At 44.3% G+C, this 25,494-nt stretch overlaps 1 protein-coding gene across 1 annotated transcript; it reads right to left on the bottom strand.

The window, feature by feature from the left end:
* Positions 1-353: 353 nt before the first annotated feature.
* Positions 354-23,983, bottom strand: LOC139460836 (sodium-coupled monocarboxylate transporter 1-like). The gene is made up of 16 exons (XM_071242311.1): positions 23,642-23,983; positions 17,825-17,893; positions 17,136-17,187; positions 16,923-16,990; positions 16,109-16,189; positions 15,773-15,846; positions 15,316-15,456; positions 14,611-14,746; positions 13,812-13,897; positions 12,348-12,463; positions 11,379-11,449; positions 9,994-10,080; positions 9,416-9,603; positions 5,489-5,589; positions 3,246-3,376; positions 354-569 (listed from the first exon to the last, which is right to left on the bottom strand). Exons 1-16 carry the CDS (start codon positions 23,981-23,983, stop codon positions 354-356), a joined length of 1,959 nt encoding a protein of 652 aa, XP_071098412.1.
* Positions 23,984-25,494: the final 1,511 nt, after the last annotated feature.

Here is a 25,494-nt window from a genome sequence, read left to right on the forward strand (position 1 = left end):
TGCAGGTTTCTCTCTTGTTGAAACATTCGTGTTGAGAACTGTTGCTACATTGCTACATGTCTCACCGCGCTTCTTATACTGGATACAATGGTTATGAACATAATCATTATTTTCTGAATATCTAAAACTACGACCATGAATGACTGCTGATCACTGAAGATGCTTACATGATAGGTAAAATGACAGTTTCTGATTGTATTCATAGCCGTGAATAATTCATGATGGATATATATTTGTTATACATTAGATAAGCTAAATATATTTTGTTCTACAAACTATTTTAATAAAAACTAAACTTCAAATGGCTGAACGTCAAAAGATTTGGTAACGTTGAGACTATTGGAAAGGGAGATTTAGAACTGTGTTCCGTTTTGCTGTTTCTGGTCGTTGAAGACATCGGCAGCTGAGTTGATAACTCCGGTTTTGGTTTCGATGTTCTCCTTACATGTTAATCCATACACAGGGATAGGTCCCGACCCGTCCAGGGGTAACTTCTCCCTGCAGGAACTGCTGTCTCTCTCTCCGGACGCTGGTATCACAATCTCCCCATCCTTTTCAGATGCTATTTCCTGATAGTAACAAAATAACACAATGAGAAAATGAATGGTTTTGTTATTTTGTTATTGTAAATGATTACAACCTGAACAGACTGTTACGACTTTGTAATCGTCCCAGTTCCTGCCAGTAAATAGCCTCGAGAACCTCTTTCACAAGGCAACTTTCGTGCTGTTGAACCTTGCAAAAACGTTTTGTGACATTCGTTGCATAAGACCACTTTTCTCTCAGTTCGCCGTCAACAAAACTTAGTATTATCCATTTTAAACACGCAGCTTAAGCAGTCTCAGCACGGTTAACCTTGTCACAAATTGAGGTACACCCGTTTTACAAAGCAAACTTAGCAGTCTCAATACAGTTAACCTTGTCACAAATTGAGGTACCCCCGTTTTACAAAGCAAACTTAGCAGTCTCAATACAGTTAACCTTGTCACAAATTGAGGTACCCCCGTTTTACAAAGCAAACTTAGCAGTCTCAATACAGTTAACCTTGTCACAAATTGAGGTACACCCGTTTTACAAAGCAAACTTAGCAGTCTCAATACAGTTAACCTTGTCACAAATTGAGGTACACCCGTTTTACAAATCAAACTTAGCAGTCTCAATACAGTTAACCTTGTCACAAATTGAGGTACCCCCGTTTTACAAAGCAAACTTAGCAGTCTCAATACAGTTAACCTTGTCACAAACTGAGGTACACCCGTTTTACAAGCAAACTTAGCAGCCTCAATACAGTTAACCTTGTCACAAACTGAGGTACACCCGTTTCATAAAGCAAACTTAGCAGTCTCAATACAGTTAACCTTGTCACAAATTGAGGTACACCCGTTTCATAAAGCAAACTTAGCAGTCTCAATACAGTTAACCTTGTCACAAACTGAGGTACACCCGTTTTACAAATCAAACTTAGCAGTCTCAATACAGTTAACCTTTTCCAAATTGAGGTACACCCGTTTCATAAAGCAAACTTAGCAGTCTCAATACAGTTAACCTTGTCACAAACTGAGGTACACTCGTTTTACAAAGCAAACTCAGCACCAGTCAACAATAGCCACAAGTTGAGGTACCCCCCGTTTCACAACAAAACCTCAGCACCATTCAACTTTAGCCAGAAACTGAGGTACACCCGTTTTACAAAGCAAACTTAGCAGTCTCAGCACAGCTAACCTTGTCACAAATTGAGGTACACCCGTTTAACAAAGCAGCCTCAGCACCAATCAACCTTAGCCCAAGTGAAGTTACTTCTGTTTTACAAAGCAGCCTTGTCCAAACCTGAACCCGATATGTCAGTCACAGAGCTAGGATTTTGATTATTTTACTGAGACCGACAGGCTGAAACCTACCTCCGAGTCTCTGAACTCCTGGTTACAGCGGAGACACCTACCTCCGGGTCTCTGAACTCCTGGTTACAGCGGAGACACCTACCTCCGGGCCTCTGAACTCCTGGTTAGAGCAGAGACACCTACCTCCGGGTCTCTAGACTCCTGCTTACAGCGGAGACACCTACCTCCGGGTCTCTGAACTCCTGGTTAGAGCAGAGACACCTACCTCCGGGTCTCTAGACTCCTGGTTACAGCGGAGACACCTACCTCCGGATCTCTGAACTCCTGGTTACAGCGGAGACACCTACCTCCGGGTCTCTGAACTCCTGGTTACAGCGGAGACACCTATTTCGGGGTCTCTGAACTCCTGGTTACAGCGGAGACACCTACCTCCGGGTCTTTGAACTCCTAGTTACAGCGGAGACGCCTACCTCCGGGTCTCTGAACTCCTGGTTACAGCGGAGACACCTATTTCGGGGTCTCTGAACTCCTGGTTACAGCGGAGACACCTACCTCCAGGTCTCTGAACTCCTGGTTACAGCGGAGACACCTACCTCCGGGTCTCTGAAATCCTGGTTACAGCAGAGACTCCTACCTCCGGGTCTCTGAACTCCTGCTTACAGCGGTTACTCCTTCCTCCGGGTCTCTGAACTCCTGGTTACAGCGGAGACACCTACCTCCGGGTCTCTGAACTCTTGGCTACAGCAGAGACACCTACCTCCGGGTCTCTGAACTCCTGGTTACAGTGGAGATACCTACCTCCGGGTCTCTGAAATCCTGGTTACAGCGGAGACACCTACCTCCGGGTCTCTGAACTCCTGGTTACAGCGGACACACCTACAACCGGGTCTCTGAACTCCGGGTTACAGCGGAGACACCTACCTCCGGGTCTCTGAACTCCTGGTTACAGCGGTTACTCCTTCCTCCGGGTCTCTGAACTCCTGGTTACAGCGGAGACACCTACCTCTGGGTCTCTGAACTCCTGGTTACAGCGGTTGCACCTACCTCGGGGTCTCTGAACTCCTGGTTACAGCAGAGATACCTACCTCCGGGTCTCTGAACTCCTGGCTACAGCAGAGACACCTACCTCCGGGTCTCTAGACTCCTGGTTACAGTGGAGACACCTACCTCCGGGTCTCTGAACTCCTGGTTACAGCAGAGATACCTACCTCCGGGTCTCTGAACTCCTGGCTACAACAGAGACACCTACCTCCGGGTCTCTGAACACCTGGTTACAGTGGAGACACCTACCCCCGGGTCTCTGATCTCCTGGTTACAGCGGAGACACCTACCTTGGGGTCTCTGAACTCCTGGTTACAGCGAAGACACGTACTTCCAGGTCTCTGAACTTCTGGTTACAGCGGACACACCTAACTCCGGGTCTCTGAAATCCTGGTTACAGCGGAGACACCTTCTGACGGGAGCGGGAAGGCAGCAGAAGAGTCGGTCGAAGAAAGGTACAAGATACTTTGTGTCCACATCACCCAGCCGATTCATACCTGCGAGTACAGGGAACGAGGGGATATACCTGGGACAATGGGACGTTCAATAGAATATACCTCGGATAGAGGGGCTGTCAATACAATATACCTGGGATAGAGGGGTTTTCAATACAATATACCTGGGACAATGGGGCGTTCAATACAATATACCTGGGATAGAGGGGCTTTCGATACAATATTCCTGGATAGAGGGGTTTTCAATACAATATACCTTGGATAGAGGGGTTTTCAATACAATATACCTGGATAGAGAGGTTTTCAATACAATATACCTGGATAGAGGGGTTTTCAATACAATATACCTGGATAGAGGGTCTGTCAATACAATATACCTGGGATAGAGGGGTTTTCAATAGAATATACCTGTGATAGAGGGGTTTTCTATAGAATATACCTGTGATAGAGGGAATGTCAATACAATATACCTGGGACAATGGGGCGTTCAATACAATATACCTGGGATAGAGGGGCCTTCAATACAATGTACCTGGGATAGAAGGGTTTATAATACAATATACCTAGGACAATGGGGCGTTGAATACAATATATCTGGGATAGAGGGGTTTTCAATGAAATATACATGGGATAGAGGTGCTGTCAATACAATATACTTGGATAGAGGTGCTGTCAATACAATATACCTGGATAGAGGGGCTGCCAATACAATATACCTTGGACAATGGGGTGTTGAATACAATAAACCTGGGATAGAGGGGTTTTCAATAAAATATACCTGGGATAGAGGGGCTTACAATACAATATACCTGGGTAGGGGTCAAGATTTTTGATGTCTCGGAACCAAATTCTCTCTTGTCAATCCAGCTACCTGAAATTTTGTGAAGTGCCCAGTTATGTTTTCTACAGTTGCTCTTAACAGAGCTGTGATAACTGTTGATATCAAACATTATTTGTCCACACTATAGATATAGTCAGGATATTCTGGTCCGATAGTCTCTGTGCCTGACATATCAGTATTGTCTGTTGAGAAATGAGAAAACCAAGATTGACCCGCGCATTTGTATCATTTACAGTTCTGGTATTTACAGGTGTTGAACAAATATGTCCCAGTTTTGTAACTATTCATTTGACAATATTGGTACAATATGATAAAGATTATAGGCAGGTCTTCACAAGCCCGAATGACCGTGGATACTCGTTTTTACATAATCATGTAGGGGCTGTCGGGTAGCCCAGTGGATAAAGCGTTCGCTCGTCACGCCGAAGACCCGGGTTCGATTCAAGACATGGGTACAATCTGGTGCCCCCCCCCACCCCCGTGATATTGCTGGAATATTGCTAAAAAGCGGCGTAAAACCATACTCACTCATTCACTCACATGTTTATGTCGTCATTGTATGTCAAATAGGCACCGTTTAGGTATCAATAATCGTGTTTCTGCTAAAACAGTTTTTGTCATCACATTGTCAATTCAAAGTAAAGGACAATTATCACGGCCACAGACGTAACCGTTCACACCTGCCCCCTAAGCTTGTACAATCCATCTGGTTGTGTTGGATGGCTAGTGTTGTTTTGTGCACTCTAAGTTGTGAGAATAATTAAAGAAAACTACCGTAGATATATTGAAAGGTCGCTGATCCTTTGTATGTCGTTGTACTTATGACTAGGTGACCGCCTCCGTGGTCTAGAGGTAGAGCGTCCGCGCAGAGAGCGGAAGGTCCGGGGCTCGATTCCCGGCCGCGTCATACCAAAAGACGTTAAAAGATGGTACTTGTTGCTACCCTGTCTGGCGCTCGGCATTAAGGGGCTAAAACAAGGACTGGTCGGCTCGGAGTCAGTATACTGTGTCTGAGTGGGGTATTCATGTTAAACTGCGGCGTGGTATCTCAGCGAGCTAGCACTATAAATCGGGATCAGTCAGGACTAGTACAAGCAGCCACACACACACACGTGCACGCACGTCGCATATAAGTGCAATAATCTTGGACGTGACGTTAAACCCAATTTCACCTCACCTACATGTATGACTAGGTTTCACGCACTGTGGTCAAAGGATAACAAAAGCCACTGTGCCACTGCCACACAGAGACTGACAACAAATAGAGATACATCGAACGAGGCCTGAACTCAACTACAAATGAGGTGACTGACCTGTGATAGCGCTCACAATGAGACCAACAACGACCACTGTCGCTGCACCAATAGCCGGGTACCACAAATATGACACTGTGTAGAGGGCCGAGATACCCGTACTGAAACATGATAGAGTAGAGATGAGGTAGAGAGGACACTGTGTACACGGCGGAGACACCAGTACTGAAACATGATGGAGTAGAGATGAGGTAGAGAGGACACTGTGTAGAGGACGGAGACACCAGTACTGAAGCATGATGGAGTAGAGATGAGGTAGAGAGGACACTGTGTAGAGGACGGAGACACCAGTACTGAAACATGATGGAGTAGAGATGAGGTAGAGAGGACAGTGTGTACAGGGCGGAGATACCACTGAAACATGATAGAGTAGAGATGAGGTAGAGAGGACACTGTGTACAGGGCGGAGATACCACTGAAACATGATAGAGTAGAGATGAGGTAGAGAGGACACTGTGTACAGGGCGGAGATACCACTGAAACATGATAGAGTAGAGATGAGGTAGAGAGGACACTGTGTACAGGGCGGAGATACCAGTACTGAAACATGACAGAGTAGAGATGAGGTAGAGAGGACACTGTGTACAGGGCGGAGACACCCGTACTGAAACATGATAGGGTAGAGATGAGGTAGAGAGGACACTGTATACACGGCGGAGACACCAGTACTGAAACATGACAGAGTAGAGATGAAGTAGGGAGGACACTGTGTACAGGGCGGAGACACCAGTACTGAAGCATGATAGAGTAGAGATGAGGTAGAGAGGACACTGTGTACAGGGCGGAGACACCAGTACTGAAGCATGATAGAGTAGAGATGAGGTAGAGAGGACACTGTGTACAGGGCGGAGACACCAGTACTGAAGCACGATAGAGTAGAGATGAGGTAGAGAGGACACTGTGTACAGGGCGGAGATACCACTGAAACATGATAGAGTAGAGATGAGGTAGAGAGGACACTGTGTACAGGGCGGAGATACCAGTACTGAAACATGACAGAGTAGAGATGAGGTAGAGAGGACACTGTGTACAGGGCGGAGACACCCGTACTGAAACATGATAGGGTAGAGATGAGGTAGAGAGGACACTGTATACACGGCGGAGACACCAGTACTGAAACATGACAGAGTAGAGATGAAGTAGGGAGGACACTGTGTACAGGGCGGAGACACCAGTACTGAAGCATGATAGAGTAGAGATGAGGTAGAGAGGACACTGTGTACAGGGCGGAGACACCAGTACTGAAGCATGATAGAGTAGAGATGAGGTAGAGAGGACACTGTGTACAGGGCGGAGACACCAGTACTGAAGCACGATAGAGTAGAGATGAGGTAGAGAGGACACTGTGTACAGGGCGGAGACACCAGTACTGAAGCATGATAGAGTAGAGATGAGGTAGAGAGGACACTGTGTACAGGGCGGAGACACCAGTACTGAAGCATGATAGAGTAGAGATGAGGTAGAGAGGACACTGTGTACAGGGCGGAGACACCAGTACTGAAGCATGATAGAGTAGAGATGAGGTAGAGAGGACATTGTGTACAGGGCGGAGACACCAGTACTGAAACATGACAGAGTAGAGATGAGGTAGAGAGGACACTGTGTAGAGGGCGGAGACACCCGTACTGAAACATGATAGAGTAGAGATGAGGTAGAGAGGACACTGTGTACAGGGCGGAGACACCAGTACTGAAACATGATAGAGTAGATATGAGGTAGAGAGGACACTGTGTACAGGGCCGAGACACCCGTACTGAAACATGATAGAGTAGAGATGAGGTAGAGAGGACACTGTGTACAGGGCGGAGATACCAGTACTGAAACATTATAGAGTAGAGATGAGGTAGAGAGGACACTGTGTACAGGGCGGAGACACCAGTACTGAAACATGATAGAGTAGAGATGAGGTAGAGAGGACACTGTGTAGAGGGCGGAGATACCAGTACTGAAGCATGATAGAGTAGAGATGAGGTAGAGAGGACACTGTGTACAGGGCGGAGATACCAGTACTGAAACATGATAGAGTAGAGATGAGGTAGAGAGGACACTGTGTAGAGGGCGGAGACACCAGTACTGAAGCATGATAGAGTAGAGATGAGGTAGAGAGGACACTGTGTAGAGGGCGGAGATACCAGTACTGAAGCATGATAGAGTAGAGATGAGGTAGAGAGGACACTGTGTACAGGGCGGAGACACCAGTACTGAAACATGATAGGGTAGAGATGAGGTAGAGAGGACACTGTGTAGAGGGCGGAGACACCAGTACTGAAGCATGATAGAGTAGAGATGAGGTAGAGAGGACACTGTGTACAGGGCGGAGACACCAGTACTGAAACATGATAGAGTAGAGATGAGGTAGAGAGGACACTGTGTACAGGGCGGAGATACCAGTACTGAAACATGACAGAGTAGAGATGAGGTAGAGAGGACACTGTGTACAGGGTGGAGATACCAGTACTGAAACATGATAGAGTAGAGATGAGGTAGAGAGGACACTGTGTAGAGGGCGGAGACACCAGTACTGAAGCATGATAGAGTAGAGATGAGGTAGAGAGGACACTGTGTAGAGGGCGGAGACGCCAGTACTGAAACATGATAGAGTAGAGATGAGGTAGAGAGGACACTGTGTAGAGGGCGGAGATGCCACTGAAACAAAACAAAATAATGACTACGTGTACCACTACTAAGACCGGACTTGAAGCGACACCTACTTAAGTGAGAGGCATACAGAACCAAAGGGCGTTTAAAAGTAACACTAATTCAGAGAAACTACGGGGAAAGCGAGGTCATCGCATATCCAAACATCTTCTGTCAGAACCAAAGGCCATCTCCCCCTAATACGTATTTACGCACACATATGGCAGCGATCAGATGTTTTCATGCTGTTGTAATGCTACCTTATTTGGAAACAAAATCCAAGTGGAAATACGAATAATGTTAATCACAATAAGAAAACAGTAGATACTCCTCAATGACGGTATACCGTAAAGGTTAACAAGTGACCCCCCAAAAAATATAGAAATGGGTTCGAATCTTCGTCAGTACCATACGGTCTCATGTGTCTGCTCAGTTTTAAAACATTAAGACTTACATACTTCGGGTATTCCTCCCACATCAAATATGCTTTAAACCAAACTCACTCACTTACTGTGAGTGGCTCAGGAACAGAAGTGGTAAACGATTAACGTAAGTCTGATCTTCTTAACTACATGGAATGTCTTAAATTATTATCATTGTATTTCGGACATATGTGTGCTGACATTAAGACCACTACACGTGTACACGCTAACCCACTCACTGACATTAAGACCACTACACATGTACACGCTAACCCCCTCACTGACATTAACTCCGCTACACGTGTACATGCTAACCCCCTCACTGACATTGACTCCACTACACGTGTACACTCTAACCCACTCACTGACATTAACACCACTACACGTGTACACGCTAACCCCCTCACTGACAATAACACCACTGCACGTGTACACGCTAACCCCCTCACTGACATTAACACCACTACACGTGTACATGCTAACCCCCTCACTGACATTAACTCCACTACACGTGTACACGCTAACCCACTCACTGACATTAACACCACTACACGTGTACACGCTAACCCACTTACTGACATTAACACAACTGCACGTGTACACGCTAACCCCTCACTGACATTAACTCCACTACACGTGTACACGCTAACCCCCTCACTGACATTAACTCCACTACACGTGTACACGCTAACCCACTTACTGACATTAACACCACTACACGTGTACACGCTAACCCCTTCACTGACATTAACTCCACTGCACGTGTACACGCTAACCCACTTACTGACATTAACACCACTACACGTGTACATGCTAACCCCCTCACTGACATTAACTCCTCTACACGTGTACACGCTAACCCACTCACTACTCGACAGTCCCTCCAGCTGTTGTCATGAGTGAGGACATTGTTGTTGTCATGGAGTCGGTGGTGTTGGGGACGCTGCAGTTGTATGTTGGGTAGTCAAGGCCAGTTGGGGCTCCCACAACAGTGTAGGCTCCTATGCTGATCCACAAGGGAAACGCCAACCCTAGAATACCGCCGACCACTGCTCCCTACAAGACATATGATCTGATTCAGGCTCACGCTGCATATAGAAACATTCCAGGTAGAAATGGTGTTCACACAATCGAACTATCGAAACCGGCCCTTCTTCACACTTATTGTTATAAAAATAGCAGATACAAATATGTATAATAAAGATATAGATTTAGGTATATATGTGACCATGAGGTGAGAAAACACTTTGATATTGGAAACTTATTTTCAAATTATTGATCGACAATGCACTGAAAAAAGTGGACGGATTCTTTGTAAATGAGTAGAAATAACACCTGCAACACACCTGCATTTTGACACATTAATTACTAACGTGAAGTGAAACACATATATTATCGATAAATAGCGAAGCTAAAGGTGTCAGCTATATCTGTTTGTCAACTTACAATCCAGTTGGCCCACGGGAAGAAGGCGCCGAGAGCAAACATCCCCAGCAGAGGCCCCGAGGCAGCCCCAGTGAAGCTCAACGATGCCTTAAAGGTAACATATATATCTAAAAAAAGAAATAACTTTAAAGTACCGAAACTGAAAGATAGACTAGTTTCTAGTAACATAATAATATTCAACGTGTTGGGAACACATCATAACCAGTAGTGCAGTGTGACTGTGGATCTTTATGACCATCAACGATCTTGAAGGACGATAGGGGGTAAGAATGGACATTTGACGTTTGTCGACGTTGCGTGATACCGCCACGATTTGATCAATTCTCTTGACGAGGTATAATGCGCATGACGTCTCCGAATGTAGATTTCAAAGAGTCTGTCCCACTCCTCTGGCAGATACTTGCCAAATTCAGCTCACATGGTCCGTGACCTATAAAGTCGACGCACGCGTCTCCCTATCATATCCAAGACGTGTTCAGTGGAAGGAGAGTTCTGGGCTCATGCCTGGCAATGGCATCCTATTGGTGTTGTGGTGCTAGAGGTCAGCTTCGACCATTTGTGGATGGTGAGCACGTTGTCGTCCTCAAAGACAAAACGTCGACCCATGCCTTGTAAACGGTCAGTATGTCCCCATAGTCATGTCCAGTGACCCTTCCTTGCACAATATGGAGTGGGGTTCGCTCAGTCATAGTGATGCCATCCCATACCATAACCATCCTCCGCCAAATTGTCATGTCTCTGGTGTACATTGGCTTGACGTTCATGTCGACTTTGACAGACGCGACCACGCCTATCAAGGAAGTGCAGGGTGAATCGGGACTCATCTGAAAAGATGACACATGACAAGCGACGACTACCCCAGTTTCGACGCCGTGTACGCCGTTGACGTCTGTTGGCAATATGACGCCGCATCGCTAGTTCATACACAAACAACGAATGAAATGAAGAACATCTGAATGGTAAGCAGAATCAGTAAGATTGACAGAAATAGTTGTGCACAGAGATCAATCGACCGGCCTTGAAAGTGTCAAATCAGACTGCGTGAAGCTCCCGCAAACTGTAGGATCTGTTTTGGTGTTTTTCAGAAATAAACGACCTTGAATGGGATGTGTGTCATCAACACTTATCTTTGTTTCAATAATTGGTATTAACATAAATATATTTCATGATTCCCTACTTTTTTGTAAGGGTATATAACAACGATATCATCTGAACATTTAATCAACGTATGTTTTGAAAAGGTCATAGCTTAAGCTAGTTTGTAAATACAGTTTTGAGAACGAATTGTAACATCTCTTTGCCTACTTGATATGTTTACCCGTTTCCCGTTGATATTGAACCCATTCAGATCCGGTAACGTTGTTCAATAAAATGCTACATCTCACCTGTAAAACTGTTCCTCCTAAATTCATTGCTATAAAAGACATCCCAATACCAGCGCCACCGAAAAACAGAACTGCAAAGTGAAATTATTATTTAGTTTTGTTGTCAAGTTCAATGTAGAGCTTCAATAAATTAACGCAGATAACTCTACAGGTAACCTTGCTCTCCATTGAAAACACGAGATCTACATTCCTTTCCACTGGAAGGAACGGTGTTCTCTTCATGTTCTACACATGTGGATATGGATCTGATAAACACTTTCCATTCCAAGAAAATGATATATTAGCCGAGTATTGTATAGCACAACAGACAAACACGATCTTCGGTTTCAGCAGGTTTTAATAATAACAAGGACCAATTTTATACGCTGGTACAACGAACACTTAACAAGCGCGTGGCAGAGACTGTGAGAGAGGCTATGGGCTGTTTCAGGCGTGAACCAGTGTGCTGGCCTTCTGAGCGATGACTTGACTGTTAGCTTGGCTCGTGTTCTGCCGTTTTCGTCTGGTCCTGGTCAGTGTTCAGCGCCCTTCTCTGCCTCTCTCCCCGCCTCTCTCTGCCTCTCTCTCCGCCTCTCTGACAGTGCGGTTTATATAGGAAGGCTGTGACCCTCAAATCTTCAGGGGGGTCAAAACAAGTTCGTGGTACGATAAACCGGTCAACAACTGTTCGATTTATAACCGTCATCTGGTCATGAAATGACACTTGAACCTTTAAGGGGGGGTCGACACAAGTTCGTGGTACAGTACACGGGAAACTCTTTGTCATCACTGTCCGATTGATGACCATCACCTGGTCACTGACCCCTTTCTTCTGAGCAATAAGCTCACCTCTACACAGCCTCTGGCCATACTGGATAGTGTTACAATTGGGCAGGGGGTGTTTTCTTTTATGGTCTTCAATACTTTGATATTGATCTGAAGAACTCGTACCTCTATTGTAATGAAAATGAATAACTTCGAAAAGCTAACCCAACAATTTTGTGACGAGTGTTTTCTGTCCCTCGCTCAGTCTTTCCCCGAGGACTGGCTTCAGGAAGTCCTCCCAGCACACAGCAGCCAGTGCGTTCAGACAGGAGGACATCGTGCTGCAAGTTGCAAGATTGCTTATCAAAAGATGATGATGTGAATGGGTAAGACTATATGAGAAGACACCAAGCTATAAACACTGATGAACTTGACAACTCGAAAGAATTCCACATCAAAGAGGTTTGACAAAAGCGTGGACGGAGTTGTTCCCTTATGGAATCAGTGCATATATAAGATCCACAAAAGAGAAAAAGTTCAACTTCTTTGCTTCACTAACATGAAAAGTGCACCCCCTCGTCTAGAGGGATCGGTTTATATATAATTGTTCCATTAAATTGAACAGTTCCTACCTGAGTGCTCCACGACACTAAACACTTCCTAAATGAGTGATCCACTATACTGATCAGTTCCTACCTGAGTGATCCACTATACTGATCAGTTCCTACCTGAGTGTTCCACTATACTGAACAGTTCCTACCTGAGTGCTCCACTATACTGAACAGTTCCTACCTGAGTGCTCCACTGTACTGATCAGTTCCTACCTGAGTGCTCCATTGTACTGATCAGTTCCTACCTGAGTGATCCACTGTACTGATCAGTTCCTACCTGAGTGTTCCATTGTACTGAACAGTTCCTACCTGAGTGATCCACTATACTGTACAGTTCCTACCTGAGTGATCCACTATACTGTTCAGTTCCTACCTGAGTGATCCACTATACTGAACAGTTCCTACCTGAGTGATCCACTATACTGTTTAGTTCCTACCTGAGTGCTCCATTGTACTGAACAGTTCCTACCTAACATTCTCCATTGTACTGAACAGTTCCTACCTGAGTGATCCACTATACTGTTCAGTTCCTACCTGAGTGCTCCATTGTACTGAACAGTTCCTACCTGAGTGATCCACTATACTGTTCAGTTCCTACCTGAGTGATCCATTGTACTGAACAGTTCCTACCTGAGTGATCCACTATACTGTTCAGTTCCTACCTGAGTGCTCCATTGTACTGAACAGTTCCTACCTGAGTGATCCACTATACTGTTCAGTTCCTACCTGAGTGCTCCATTGTACTGAACAGTTCCTACCTGAGTGCTCCACGACACTAAACACTTCCTAAATGAGTGCTCCACTATACTGTTCAGTTCCTACCTTAGTGATCCACTATACTGTTCAGTTCCTACCTTAGTGATCCACTATACTGATCAGTTCCTACCTGAGTGATCCACTATACTGATCAGTTCCTACCTGAGTGATCCACTATACTGATCAGTTCCTACCTGAGTGATCCACTATATTGATCAGTTCCTACCTGAGTGCTGCACTAAACAAAACACTTCCTACCTGAGTGATCCACTATACTGAACAGTTCCTACGTGAGTGTTCCGCTATACTGAAGACTTCCTACCTGAGTGCTCCACTAAAGAGACATGAGATGAACAATCCTGGGAGACCGGGATATCCGAGCACCTCCATCACGAAGTAGGGTATCAGCTGGAAAGAAAAAAGTGACAAACAATTCCCAAACAGATAATTGAACACTGCCTGGAGGAGGCTACCCTCAGTCCACGATACGTTGCTAACATCTTTATGACTGCTACTTTCTTTTGAGCCAGATACTGTAAAACAGGAAATTAATGCGAGCAGAATATTAATACAAAAAACGGAAGGTCGTATTAATTTTATGCGCATCAAAATAAGGAAACAATAAACAAACGAAGTGGCGTTTGCGTAACAGATCCAGGAAATCTTGACATCGATGGGCTACAAAAACATCAAAAATGAGAAGAGATTTCTGTCGCACTGGCAACTTCAGTTCTTTCTTGACTTTTCTTGTGCAGGGCACAAGCACATTTTCGAGACAGTATAACATTGTGTCTTCCCACTGAATGAGTGAGTGAGTGAGTTGGGTTTAACGCCACTTTGAACAGTATTCCAGTTATATCACGGCGTGCCAGCTTAATGTGGGAGGAAAGCCCGAAGTGTTGCAGGTCTCAGACGGTTACCACTTCGGTGAAACCCACGAGGACGGGTGTGGAGCTGACAAACCTAGAAACATAATCGGGGCGAACCGGGATTTGAACCCACAATCATAGGTTTCTGGCGTGCCCAAGGGACGCAACTCTGCACAGCGAATGGTGACGCCTCAAAAGAGTGGGCCACCCGTGCCCCCCTCAATAAATGATACCCATTCTATCAGTTCTTACTTGGTTCGAGTTACTGACGTATTTTGCGGACAGTGGATCACATCCTTTTTTAGCGTAATAGGCGAAGACAATGATTCCGGCAAGACTCACGATGGTGAACAGAATGAAGATACCAATTACATTCAGCATCACCGACCTGCAATACAAGGTCAAAAATAATACAACAACGGACAACATATTAAATAACCAAACGTGTTAGAAATGGCAACACAAACTGAATGCATGTAGATCGGGGGCGGGGATCATGCCATGGCGTTCTCTGAAAAGAGAATTTATGGTTGTCCACTTCTTTATTCTGAGGAAACATCAGGTGAATGAATGTTATGAGGCAGAGAGCATATATATGTACATGTTAGGACAATTAACAAAAGAAATAAGATAGCAAAAGTCGGAAACTAACAAGGGAGGCCAACAGATAATTTCCGCTGATCGGTGATTAGCAAAAGACCATGGAAGCCAACACTCTACAGTAATTAGCACTAATAGTTCTGGTTATGGACAACTGGACAACTATATGTTGTTTGTTGTTTTATAAACGAATTCGAAATCCTCCGGAAGCCGTCGTTAAATAAGTTTGCATAAAAGTTTCAAAGTGTGTGCGGGTAATATTGTCAGTGTAGCCTGGATATAAACATGCATACGTCCTAGCCATACACACACCCCGTGTTATCATTCAGATATCAGCTGTGTCACATTGCATCTTACAGTTTGGCCTTCTGGAGTGTTGGCAGTGCACAGTAGCGCTGGACACTGGCCTGGTTGACCCCGTACGTCGATGTCCAGCCTATCATCCCACCAATGACCAGTGACCAGAAGGAATGGCGGACAGTGGGATCTGGATCAAAGCTGAAACGTGAAGCACACACATGCATGTCAGAGTGATTGAAACTTTCAGAACATCCCTTTGGAAAAATATTAGTAGCGGAACATGTTACAAATTAATCTTAGCCAGCGACTGACAGAAAGTGTATTTATGTAATGTTCTCCTTTAACAGTAAGAATGAATGTTTGATGAATGAACCTACAATATTGTTTCATAGACAGCAGCTGAAAGATTATTTCATAGAGGGTCATTTGAAGTATATTCTTTTATTCGAGTAGAAATGCAAAACACATCGGGTCAGACTAATCGACCATCTCTTGAGCAGAATGTGATACATACTTACAGAAATTAATTCTTCCCCATTCTTCGTTAATTCTCCACACTTCCCCCATGCCGCCAACCACGATGGATCCCTGAAATCATGGAATGGAACATTTATTTTAAGGTCAGTCTATACACCCATAATTTTTACATTAAACTTGATGTACCATTTATTAAAACGTTCACCAATTTCACTGTCTACTAATATTACAAGGAATTTTAAAATAGTCTATTGTAATGTGTGGGGACGTATTCACAAATAACATATGCTTGAATATTTGTTGTATGGCTGCTTCAGTAACTGTACTGGGCATATACATGTATGTATTCTGACATAATTCCCCACGATCATACCTGAATGACTATTGCTAGTAGTCCGGCAAGCATCACCACTGACTGAAATGCGTCTGTCCACACAACTGCTTTCATTCCACCCTAAAATGATATAGACGTGAAATATCACAATAACCATCCACAAAGATATGGGAAGATTGATATTAGTTGTAGGCTTATGGCAAGGGGGATATGTGTCGGTGCCCCTCCAACAGATAGGTAACACAGATGGTACATCAAAACGTATTGCCCGGGGAATAATGATTCAACGAATCTTTTCTTACCCCCACATTTTTTACTTTCCACAGTTTCAAATTAAACGGTTTGAGGAGAGGAACGCTTTGTTTGTATCCATTTGCTTACTTCCAGCTGCCCTCCGCATGTGAATGTTAATATACACGACGCAGCGTTGCTATAATGAGTTTGAATTACAAAGTCTGTTGCCAGGACGTCGGGGTATATATGCAGTTATACACACTGTAGCGGGTACAGGGAATATATCAAAACGTTATTAACCAATAAAATATAAATAGGATACATGTAAGTTAAGACAATATATATCAACAGAGATATCGTTATCGTATAAATCCAGTGCTGCAGTTGGTTCACGGTGTGAAGCCAGTGAGTGCAGTAAAGATGCAAGCAAAACTGAAAAATATCAAGGGGAGTCTATGATTCGACCCGGTGATCAACGGATCCCGACATATCCAAGGGACGCAACTCAAGGAAATGTGGCGCTTACCTTAATAATCCAACTACAATGACTGAAGGTCTTACTCCGTGTTATGTTAAATGCCGTATTCACTCCAACTATTGCAGAGTGTGTTGCACCCACCAGTGAGGTGTAGAACGTTGACACCAGTCCTACAGTGATGATGGTGGCCCATGTCGGAAACCCAGTCACTGAAATACAAATAATCAATTCACACAGTCATCATATGTCCTTACCCATTGTACTGGGTTTCGTATTGAAATTCGAGAAACACTAAAGATGTTCCTGAACAGAATAGGAACGTTTTGTATAATTAAAGCAAATAAATATACATACCCGCTTCTAAAGCCGTTGATGGAGCAAACGATGCAACTCCCATATACAACATCTGGAAGGGAAAGAGACTTATTGAGGATGTTACAAGAAGGTGATGAGGGATTACAAACTTGCAAAGGCAGGTTTACATTGCAATCACGGTACAAATCAAAACAGACATGTCATCGATCACTTCACTCGCTCACCAACTTTTCTTACTCATTCACCCAATCGATCGTCCCCCTCCCTGTTTCACTCACTCCTTCACCCCTTCACTCACTCACTAACTCACTCACTCACTCACACACTTACTCACTCACTCAACTCACTCACTCACTCACACACTTACTCACTCACTCACACCTTCACTCACTCACTCACTCACTCACTCACACACTTACTCACTCACTCACACCTTCACTCACTCACTCACTCACTCACTCACTTACTCACTCACTCAACTCACTCACTCACTCACACACTTACTCACTCACTCACATCTTCACTCACTCACTCACTCACTCACTCACTCACTCACTCACACACTTACTCACTCACTCACTCACCCCTTCACCCCTTCACTCACTCACTCACTCACTCACCCCTTCACTCACTCACTCACTCACTCACTCACTTACTCACACACTTACTCACTCACTCACTCACCCCTTCACCCCATCACTCACTCACTCACTCACTCACTCACTCACCTGCTGAATTATCATGATACATGTCCCTGTCAGTTTGGCGGCACGGGAGTCGAACCGCTTCTCCAGATACTGAAACACAACAAGTCATATTATGATAAGGTAGACTCCATGTTGGTATTCGCGTGACGGTTAGTGCAACAAGCGTCTCTGCTAATTATGCAAGTGTATCCATTACAGATGTGTCTGTCACTGGTACAGTGTGTCTGCTACATGTTAGTCTGCTACTGCTACAGGTGTGTCTGCAATAAGTCGATAATACTTCTGTGGCCCGTGAAGATCCGGTTTAGAAAAAAATTCTTCAGCAACCCATGCTTGTCGTAAAAAAAGCGACTATGCTTGTCGTAATAGGCGATTAACTTATTTGACGCATGTCATCGTATCCCAATTATGTGGATCGATGCTCATGATGTTAATCATTGGATTGTCTGGTCTAGACTCGACTATTTACAGACCGCCCTCATATAGCTGGAATATTTCTGAGTGTGGCGTTAAACAACAACAACAAAAAAAACAACAACAAAAACAAAAGGTGCCTGTGTGCAGGATATATGTCTGCTACAGGCGTCAGTGTGCAGCGTAGGTGTCTGTTACATGCGTGTGTATGTCTGCTACATGCGTGTGTATGTCTGGTACAGACGTCAGTGTGCAGCATAGGTGTCTGTTACATGCTACCTGTGAAGATCCGGGGTAGAATAGGTCTTCAGCAACCCATGCTTGCCGTAAAAGGCGACTATGTTTGTCGTAAAAGGGATCCGATGGTCAGGCTCGCTGACCAGGTTGATGCATGTCATCGATCCAAATTGCGTGGACCGATGCTCATGATGTCAATCACTGGATCGTCTGGTCCAGATTGGATTATTTACAGACTGGCGTCATATAACTGGAATATTGCTGAGTGCGGCGTTAAACAACAAACCAACCATGCAACTGTCTGCATGTCTCCTACAGGCGTCAGTGAGTTCAACATGTGTGCCTGCTAATGGTGTCTTTGTCCGCTTCACATATGTTTGCTGCGGGCGTATCTTCTACTTCTGCGGTATGTCTGCTCTTAATGTGTGACGCCCACGAGAATAGCAAGAGCAGAGAAGGATCATCATCAGTCGGAATTCAAACTCGCGATCAGCGAATCCTGACAATAGGCGCAACTCTGCACAGCGATATGCGGCGAATTGGAACACTAGAACACTGCTATCTACTCTGCACAGCGATCTACGACATATGGGTTTATATTTTCGCGCAGTAGCGGGATCATCTAATAATTGTAGATATTTCTCTTGTATTTATGGTCAATTTTGCCACCTCAATAATTGTCCTGGTTGCAAATTGTTAGTGTTACCGTTGGATAGCTAGTGTTCAGCGCTTTATTCTGTTGACATCATTTCCCGTATTGGTTTTGCAGTTGGTTTCCCTATGTAAGACAGCACAATTAAAAGTACTGTCGGAATTGCTAGAAAACTGCTTTTCTGGCTTCATTAATAAATACGAGTCATAGCACTATAAAAAGAACATATATCAAAATAACGCTAATTGCCATAATCTAGCCTGTCCTAACTGACATTGTGATTACCCTTAAAATGTACTTTTACAGGTAAAATGATGATCAACTTAGAAAATATTCGTGTGTTGTCATGCATGTATGAAATGGCCTATACCCTGAGATAATTACCTAACACCTGTCCCGAGGTGATGACCTCACATCGTCCCGTGCATTCTCCCAGGTGCAAATATCAGTTGGGGGGGATCTTAAAATATTGCTGGTATTGCACTTAATTGACATGTGTTGATGGGGTAGCAATTAAGGATATGCACTGCATTATATTTGCTTGGAAACATGATGGACTAGTTAAGAGCTATGAAACGGGATGAGTATTGGAAGGTCTCGGTTTTGGAATCTAAAAGTATTTGTTGTTCTACAGATGATTTCTTGAGGTAGCATTTATCTCCGCTGATGACGTATATGAATCTTTACTTTTGAATGTTGTTTTATGTCTTGCCACGAAACCTTTACACTTAGCCAAGATGGGCACAACAGGGTTGAGCTCACAATGTCTGACTGTCGTACGTAAGACAGCGTGACCGTGTTGTGCCACCAGCACATATGTCCTGTACTTTACAGGGTTTGCATTCGGCCGAATTTTCTCCATGAGTTGAACTTTCGTTTCATATGGTCTGAAGTCGACCAATGTCATATACTCCTGTATGGTCACCTTCAGACTACTCATGGTTTGGGCGAGAGTATCTGATATTACGTAATATTAACTCGCCTCACCTATGACAATGACACTGACGTTGTTTAAAATGGCCAATAGCTGAAGTTCCAACCAGTCTATGAACACATCACCTCCTGAAAATTGCTCGGTCATCGTCGTAATCCCATTTCCCTGAGGGCAATAGTTAGTGCAGTTCACATTAATTGTATCTTTAATTCCTTCCAAATTCTACTACAAGTCAGGGTTACCTTCTGCTCATAAAGGTTGTTCACTATACGCCTAATCACCCTGTATTAAAGCTGTCTAATATCCTTTTACGTCCCAGTTTTGTTTTTGAGACCACCCCTATACCTGTTTTGTTTAATTTATTATGCCGTAGGCTTGCTGGTATGAATGGAAAACTATATAGCTTGGGCAGTTCGGTAATTTAAATTATCTAAATTAATAAATGTTTTCCCTCTATCTCTTTAAAGTGTAAAGAACTTGTATAGATTTCCAAATACAGACTCCATATCGTGTACCATGGTTATACTATACACCTGCAAGTGTAATGTAACATGCATCATGGGAGCAATGTTAACAAAACAAACGCAGTGTCATTTTGTCATTTTAGAAGATGCACATCTAAAATTTTCTCAAAATGATTTTTGTGTGTGGATTAGATGTTTTATGAAGACTACATTATTATTATTACGGAGTCACGTGCGCATATTTCTATAGTCCGTTTCAGGGTGCCATCATTGGACTTAGAATAAATGTTAACTTCCTGTTTTCGTTCGAATTTGTCTCCTGTAAACTTGTCGATAGGACTCCTTGTGACTGAAATACTTCAAACCACAGGTAGGGCGATCGGTAGCTACTCGATATTTCAATAACTGTCTGCGAAAAATTCTATTCTCAGTTTTCTAGCATTCCCGAAAGAACTTTAGTTTAGCATTCCACAGGCTGACCGGGACAGGTTGTCTTCTCCGAGGTCCGCGCACACTCATACAACCCTTGGCGAAATCATGTGTCTTTACTGTCAGAGATCGCTTGACCGTAATGGGTCGTCCTGCTACTGGGTGGTCAATCGAAACTCAGGTTTCGTTTGTAAGTTATTCCTAGGCAGTGTTTATCTCGTGCTGACTTACTCTGGTTGTATTGATATAAACTTAATTGCATGGGTTTTTCTTACTTCGTTTTTATAGTAATCCGTGGATAAACGATTTTCCCCTGATTGCCTAGTTTAGATGAAGGACCTATCTACGATTGGGAGTGAAGTTACTTTTTTGGTCAAGTACCTGTCTTAATGATTGTGAGACTGGATAGTCCTTAGGTCAAGCTTAGAATTTCCTTGCTAAATCTATGAGTCTTTAGTCATTAGTTGGTTATTCAGGCGTGCTCCGGCTATTTTATTGTCCAAAAGACTTATTTTAAGGATAGGCCCTCTGCGTTTACATGTGTACTTCTCCCACTTTAACCCAGCCGAGGTTATTCACTCCTTAGAGTGTTGAGTTATTTATCTCCGAGGTGTTAACTGGTCGCAGTCGACGTAATTGGCTGTCTATACAACTTGTCATATCTTGACTAAGTGTTTTTTCAGCTACCCTCTTTTTATTACTGTTATACAGTTGCTTAGTTAATCAGCTTGTATAGTTGTTGTGTTTTAATTAATCAGTAAATTTTGTCAGAGTGAATTGGAATTTAGATCCTTTTTATTGTGGTCTATACGTACGACTAGCTGATAGTAATAAACCTGTGAACCTATTAGCACGTTTTCATTATTACTTTATTCTTGTTCAATGACACCCTGGACACTGGAGCAAAGCTTCGTGAGTAGTTGGTAGCAGTACTCTGGTTACCACTCCTGGCTTCTGATTGGTCGATTCTGTGATGACGTCACTTCCGGTTTCGGTTTGGTCACATGATCTCTGATGACGTCATTAGGTCACGTGACCTGCACAGGTCATTGTGGGTCATGCGTGCGCCTCCAAGATGGCGGCACGTCCGTTTCCGGGAGGGTCATCTCCTAATCAAAGATGGCGGCTCGGCGCCTCCAAGAGGGTGGGAGGAGAGAGGGCGGGAAGGCGAGAAGGCGGGAGGGAGGAGGAGGAGGAGGTGGTTTTTTTTGTTTTGGTGTGAGGGTAGTCAACGCAAAGGATGAAAAGCATTCTTTTGGGAGAGATAGGTGGCCCTGAAAAGGGCCGTTTTGTAGTAGAACAAACATAAGTGTTATGTTGTCTGTAGGATGGAAATCGCCATGCACACCCATTAGAAAAACAAAAACAAAACAAGATCGACATCTGACCGCTTCCTGCATTCCTACACCACGTCTATGTCTGTGCATGTCGATTCACCTTTAGAATTCAGGCGTCCGTTCTACACCATGATCGTAGCGCTAAGGTGATCACCAATCGCCTACAGTAACTTAGACGAACGACTGTCATTGCGCTACAATACGATCGCCTTGTGGAACGAGACCTTGCACCTCAAAGTTTACAAACACATCATCACACCCGATGACACGATTTGTGGAATGCAAGATCCTTCGCCGATATGACGTCAACCTAGAAACAAAGTTGCTGGGTCGTCGACTGTGTATTGTAAGCTCGTATCAGTGATTTATCATCTCAGTCAGTCAGGAGACAGGTGGGAGAAGAAGTAATCTACTTTTCAGGGCCACCCATCTCTCCCGAAAGAATTTTTTTCATCCTTTGCTTTGACTACCCTCAAACCAAAACAAAAAAAACCACCTCCACCTCCTCCCTCCCGCTTTTCCTCCTCCCACCCTTTTGGAGGCGCCGAGTCTTCATCTTGGATGGGGAGATGACCCTCCCGGAAACGGACGTGCCGCCATCTTGAATGCGCGCGCAGCACCGGAACCGGAAGTGCCGTCATCTTGGAGGCGCACGCATGACCCACAATGCCCTGCGCAGCTCACGTGACCAAACCGAAACCGGAAGTGACATCATCACAGAATCGACCAATCAGAAGCCAGGAGTGGTAACCAGAGTACTGCTACCATCTACTTTCGTGATACTTTTAAAATAAAAACAAGCCTTTCCGTCGATTTGGAATATTGCTTACAGCAATGACAGAAAATGCAAAGTGCCCTTTTCAAGAAATGTCCATTTTCTTAGCGATGAACATCATCATTGAGTTTTGATCACGTGGTTGCAATCCGGGGAAGAATTGACAGTTAGATATATTTAGCAGCGCCTGCAGCGTACGTACATTAACAGTACGAACTGAAAGAAAAATATGTGCAGATATATTATTTAATGCTTGTTTGTTTCCTGTTTAACGCCGCATTCAACAATATGCCAGCTATATGGCGGCGGTCTGAATAATCAAGTCTGGACCAAACAATCAGGTGGTTGATATCATGAGCATCGATCGACGCACATTACAAGTAATGTTCCTTATCGGCGGAATGGTTTGTTTTCGCTATATGAATATTAGCAAACGTGCAGCTATATTTTTCAATTAATCATAGCAATATTTCGTTATTATATTTAAATGGCGAGGTCTTTATATACTAATTAACCATAGGTGACGCTGAATATTATAAATGTTTCCTCAATCTGAAGAATATAATCCTACAGTATTTTTCAGACTTGTTACCTACCTGAAAAACGCTTGTTGTATGCAGGGAGTAGAAGAGAGGCACAAAAATAACGGACGCGATTGCGCATCCGAGACTCCCTAGTACTCTAGTGTAAAACTGGGTTCCTTCTGTGTACATCTCCGCTGGGTTTCCGAGAACCAAGATGGCTGACATGAAGGAGAGAAGGATGGACAAAGCCACAGGGAGTACTCCCATGCCACTACTCGCCAGTAGAAATTCCTTCGTACTTTTCTGTTTTCTTCCAACCACAGCATAATACACACCAATTGCTGCACTTATAAATAGCATGGCGCCAAATACTACATAGTCCCAGGCATCGAATCCCCGAACCTGGTCCGCCATGTTGAACGTTTTGTCTGATAAGACTAGGTGAATATGTTGGATGTGACGGACGAGTATTTGCACTAACACCAGTATCTGGCAACACTGACATGGTGGCCTCTGCATGCTATACAGAAAGAATTATATGTATGATATACTGCTGTGAAGGCTCTGTTAGCAAACTGCACCCTGTATGAACAAGCATGACAAACTCTTTTTATTACTACATGTTGACAAGTCATTGTTTTAACAGAAAATGCGACAAAGTTCATGATCCATTTATCATTATCTGAAGGAAACAAAGGCATGGCACCATGTAAAGGCCCCAAGCAAGTGGATGTTGTCGAACGCTGCAGTGAGCAATAATCTCGTGTCACTTTGGCCGATACATTATCGAGTGTGGACTGAAGGCAAAGAGTGAGTGAGTTGGGTTTAACGCCGCTTTGAACAGTATTCCAGTTATATCGCGGCGTGTCAGCTTAATGTGGGAGGAAAGCCCGAAGTGATGCAGGTCTCAGATGTTTACCACTCCGGTGAAACCAAAGAGCACGGGTATGGTGCTGACAAACCTAGAAACATAACTGGGGCGAACCGGGATTCGAACCCACAATCATAGGTTTCTGGCGTGCCCAAGGGCCGCAACTCTGCACAGCGAAGCGCGGCGCCTTAGACGGTGACACACATCAGACAGGTCGACCATTGTAGTCAGGGTCATGGTGACACACATCAGACAGGTCACGCATTGTAGTCAGAGTCACGGTGACACACATCAGACAGGTCACGCATTGTAGTCAGAGTCACGGTGACACACATCAGCAGGTCACCCATTGTAGTCAGAGTCACGTTGACAAACATCAGACAGGTCACCCATTGTAGTCAGAGTCACGATGACACAAATCAGACAGGTCACCTATTGTAGTCAGGGGCACGATGACACACATCAGACAGGTCACCTATTGTAGTCAGAGTCACGATGACACACATCAGACAGGTCACACATTGTAATCAGAGTCACGATGACACACATCAGACAGATCACACATTGTAGTCAGGGGCACGGAGACACACATCAGACAGGTCACCTATTGTAGTCATGGGCACGATGACGCACATCAGGCAGGTCGCCCATTGTAGTCAGAGTCACGATGACACACATCAGACAGGTCACACATTGTAGTCAGGGGCACGATGACACACATCAGAGAGGTCACCCATTGTAGTCAGGGGCACGATGACACACATCAGACAGGTCACACATTGTAGTCAGGGTCACGATGACACATATCAGACAGGTCACACATTGTAATCAGGGGCACGATGACACACATCAAAAAGGTCACCCATTGTAGTCAGGGGCACGATGACACACATCAGACAGGTCACACATTGTAGTCAGGGGCACGATGACACACATCAGATAGGTCACCCAGTGTAATCAGAGTCACGATGACACACATCAGACAGGTCACACATTGTAGTCAGGGACACGGTGACACACATCAGACAGGTAACCCATTGTAATCAGGGTCACG

This window comes from Haliotis cracherodii, unplaced genomic scaffold (assembly GCF_022045235.1).
Source record: "Haliotis cracherodii isolate W230 unplaced genomic scaffold, xgHalCrac1.p SCAF_14, whole genome shotgun sequence".
Classification (NCBI taxonomy): domain Eukaryota; kingdom Metazoa; phylum Mollusca; class Gastropoda; order Lepetellida; family Haliotidae; genus Haliotis; species Haliotis cracherodii.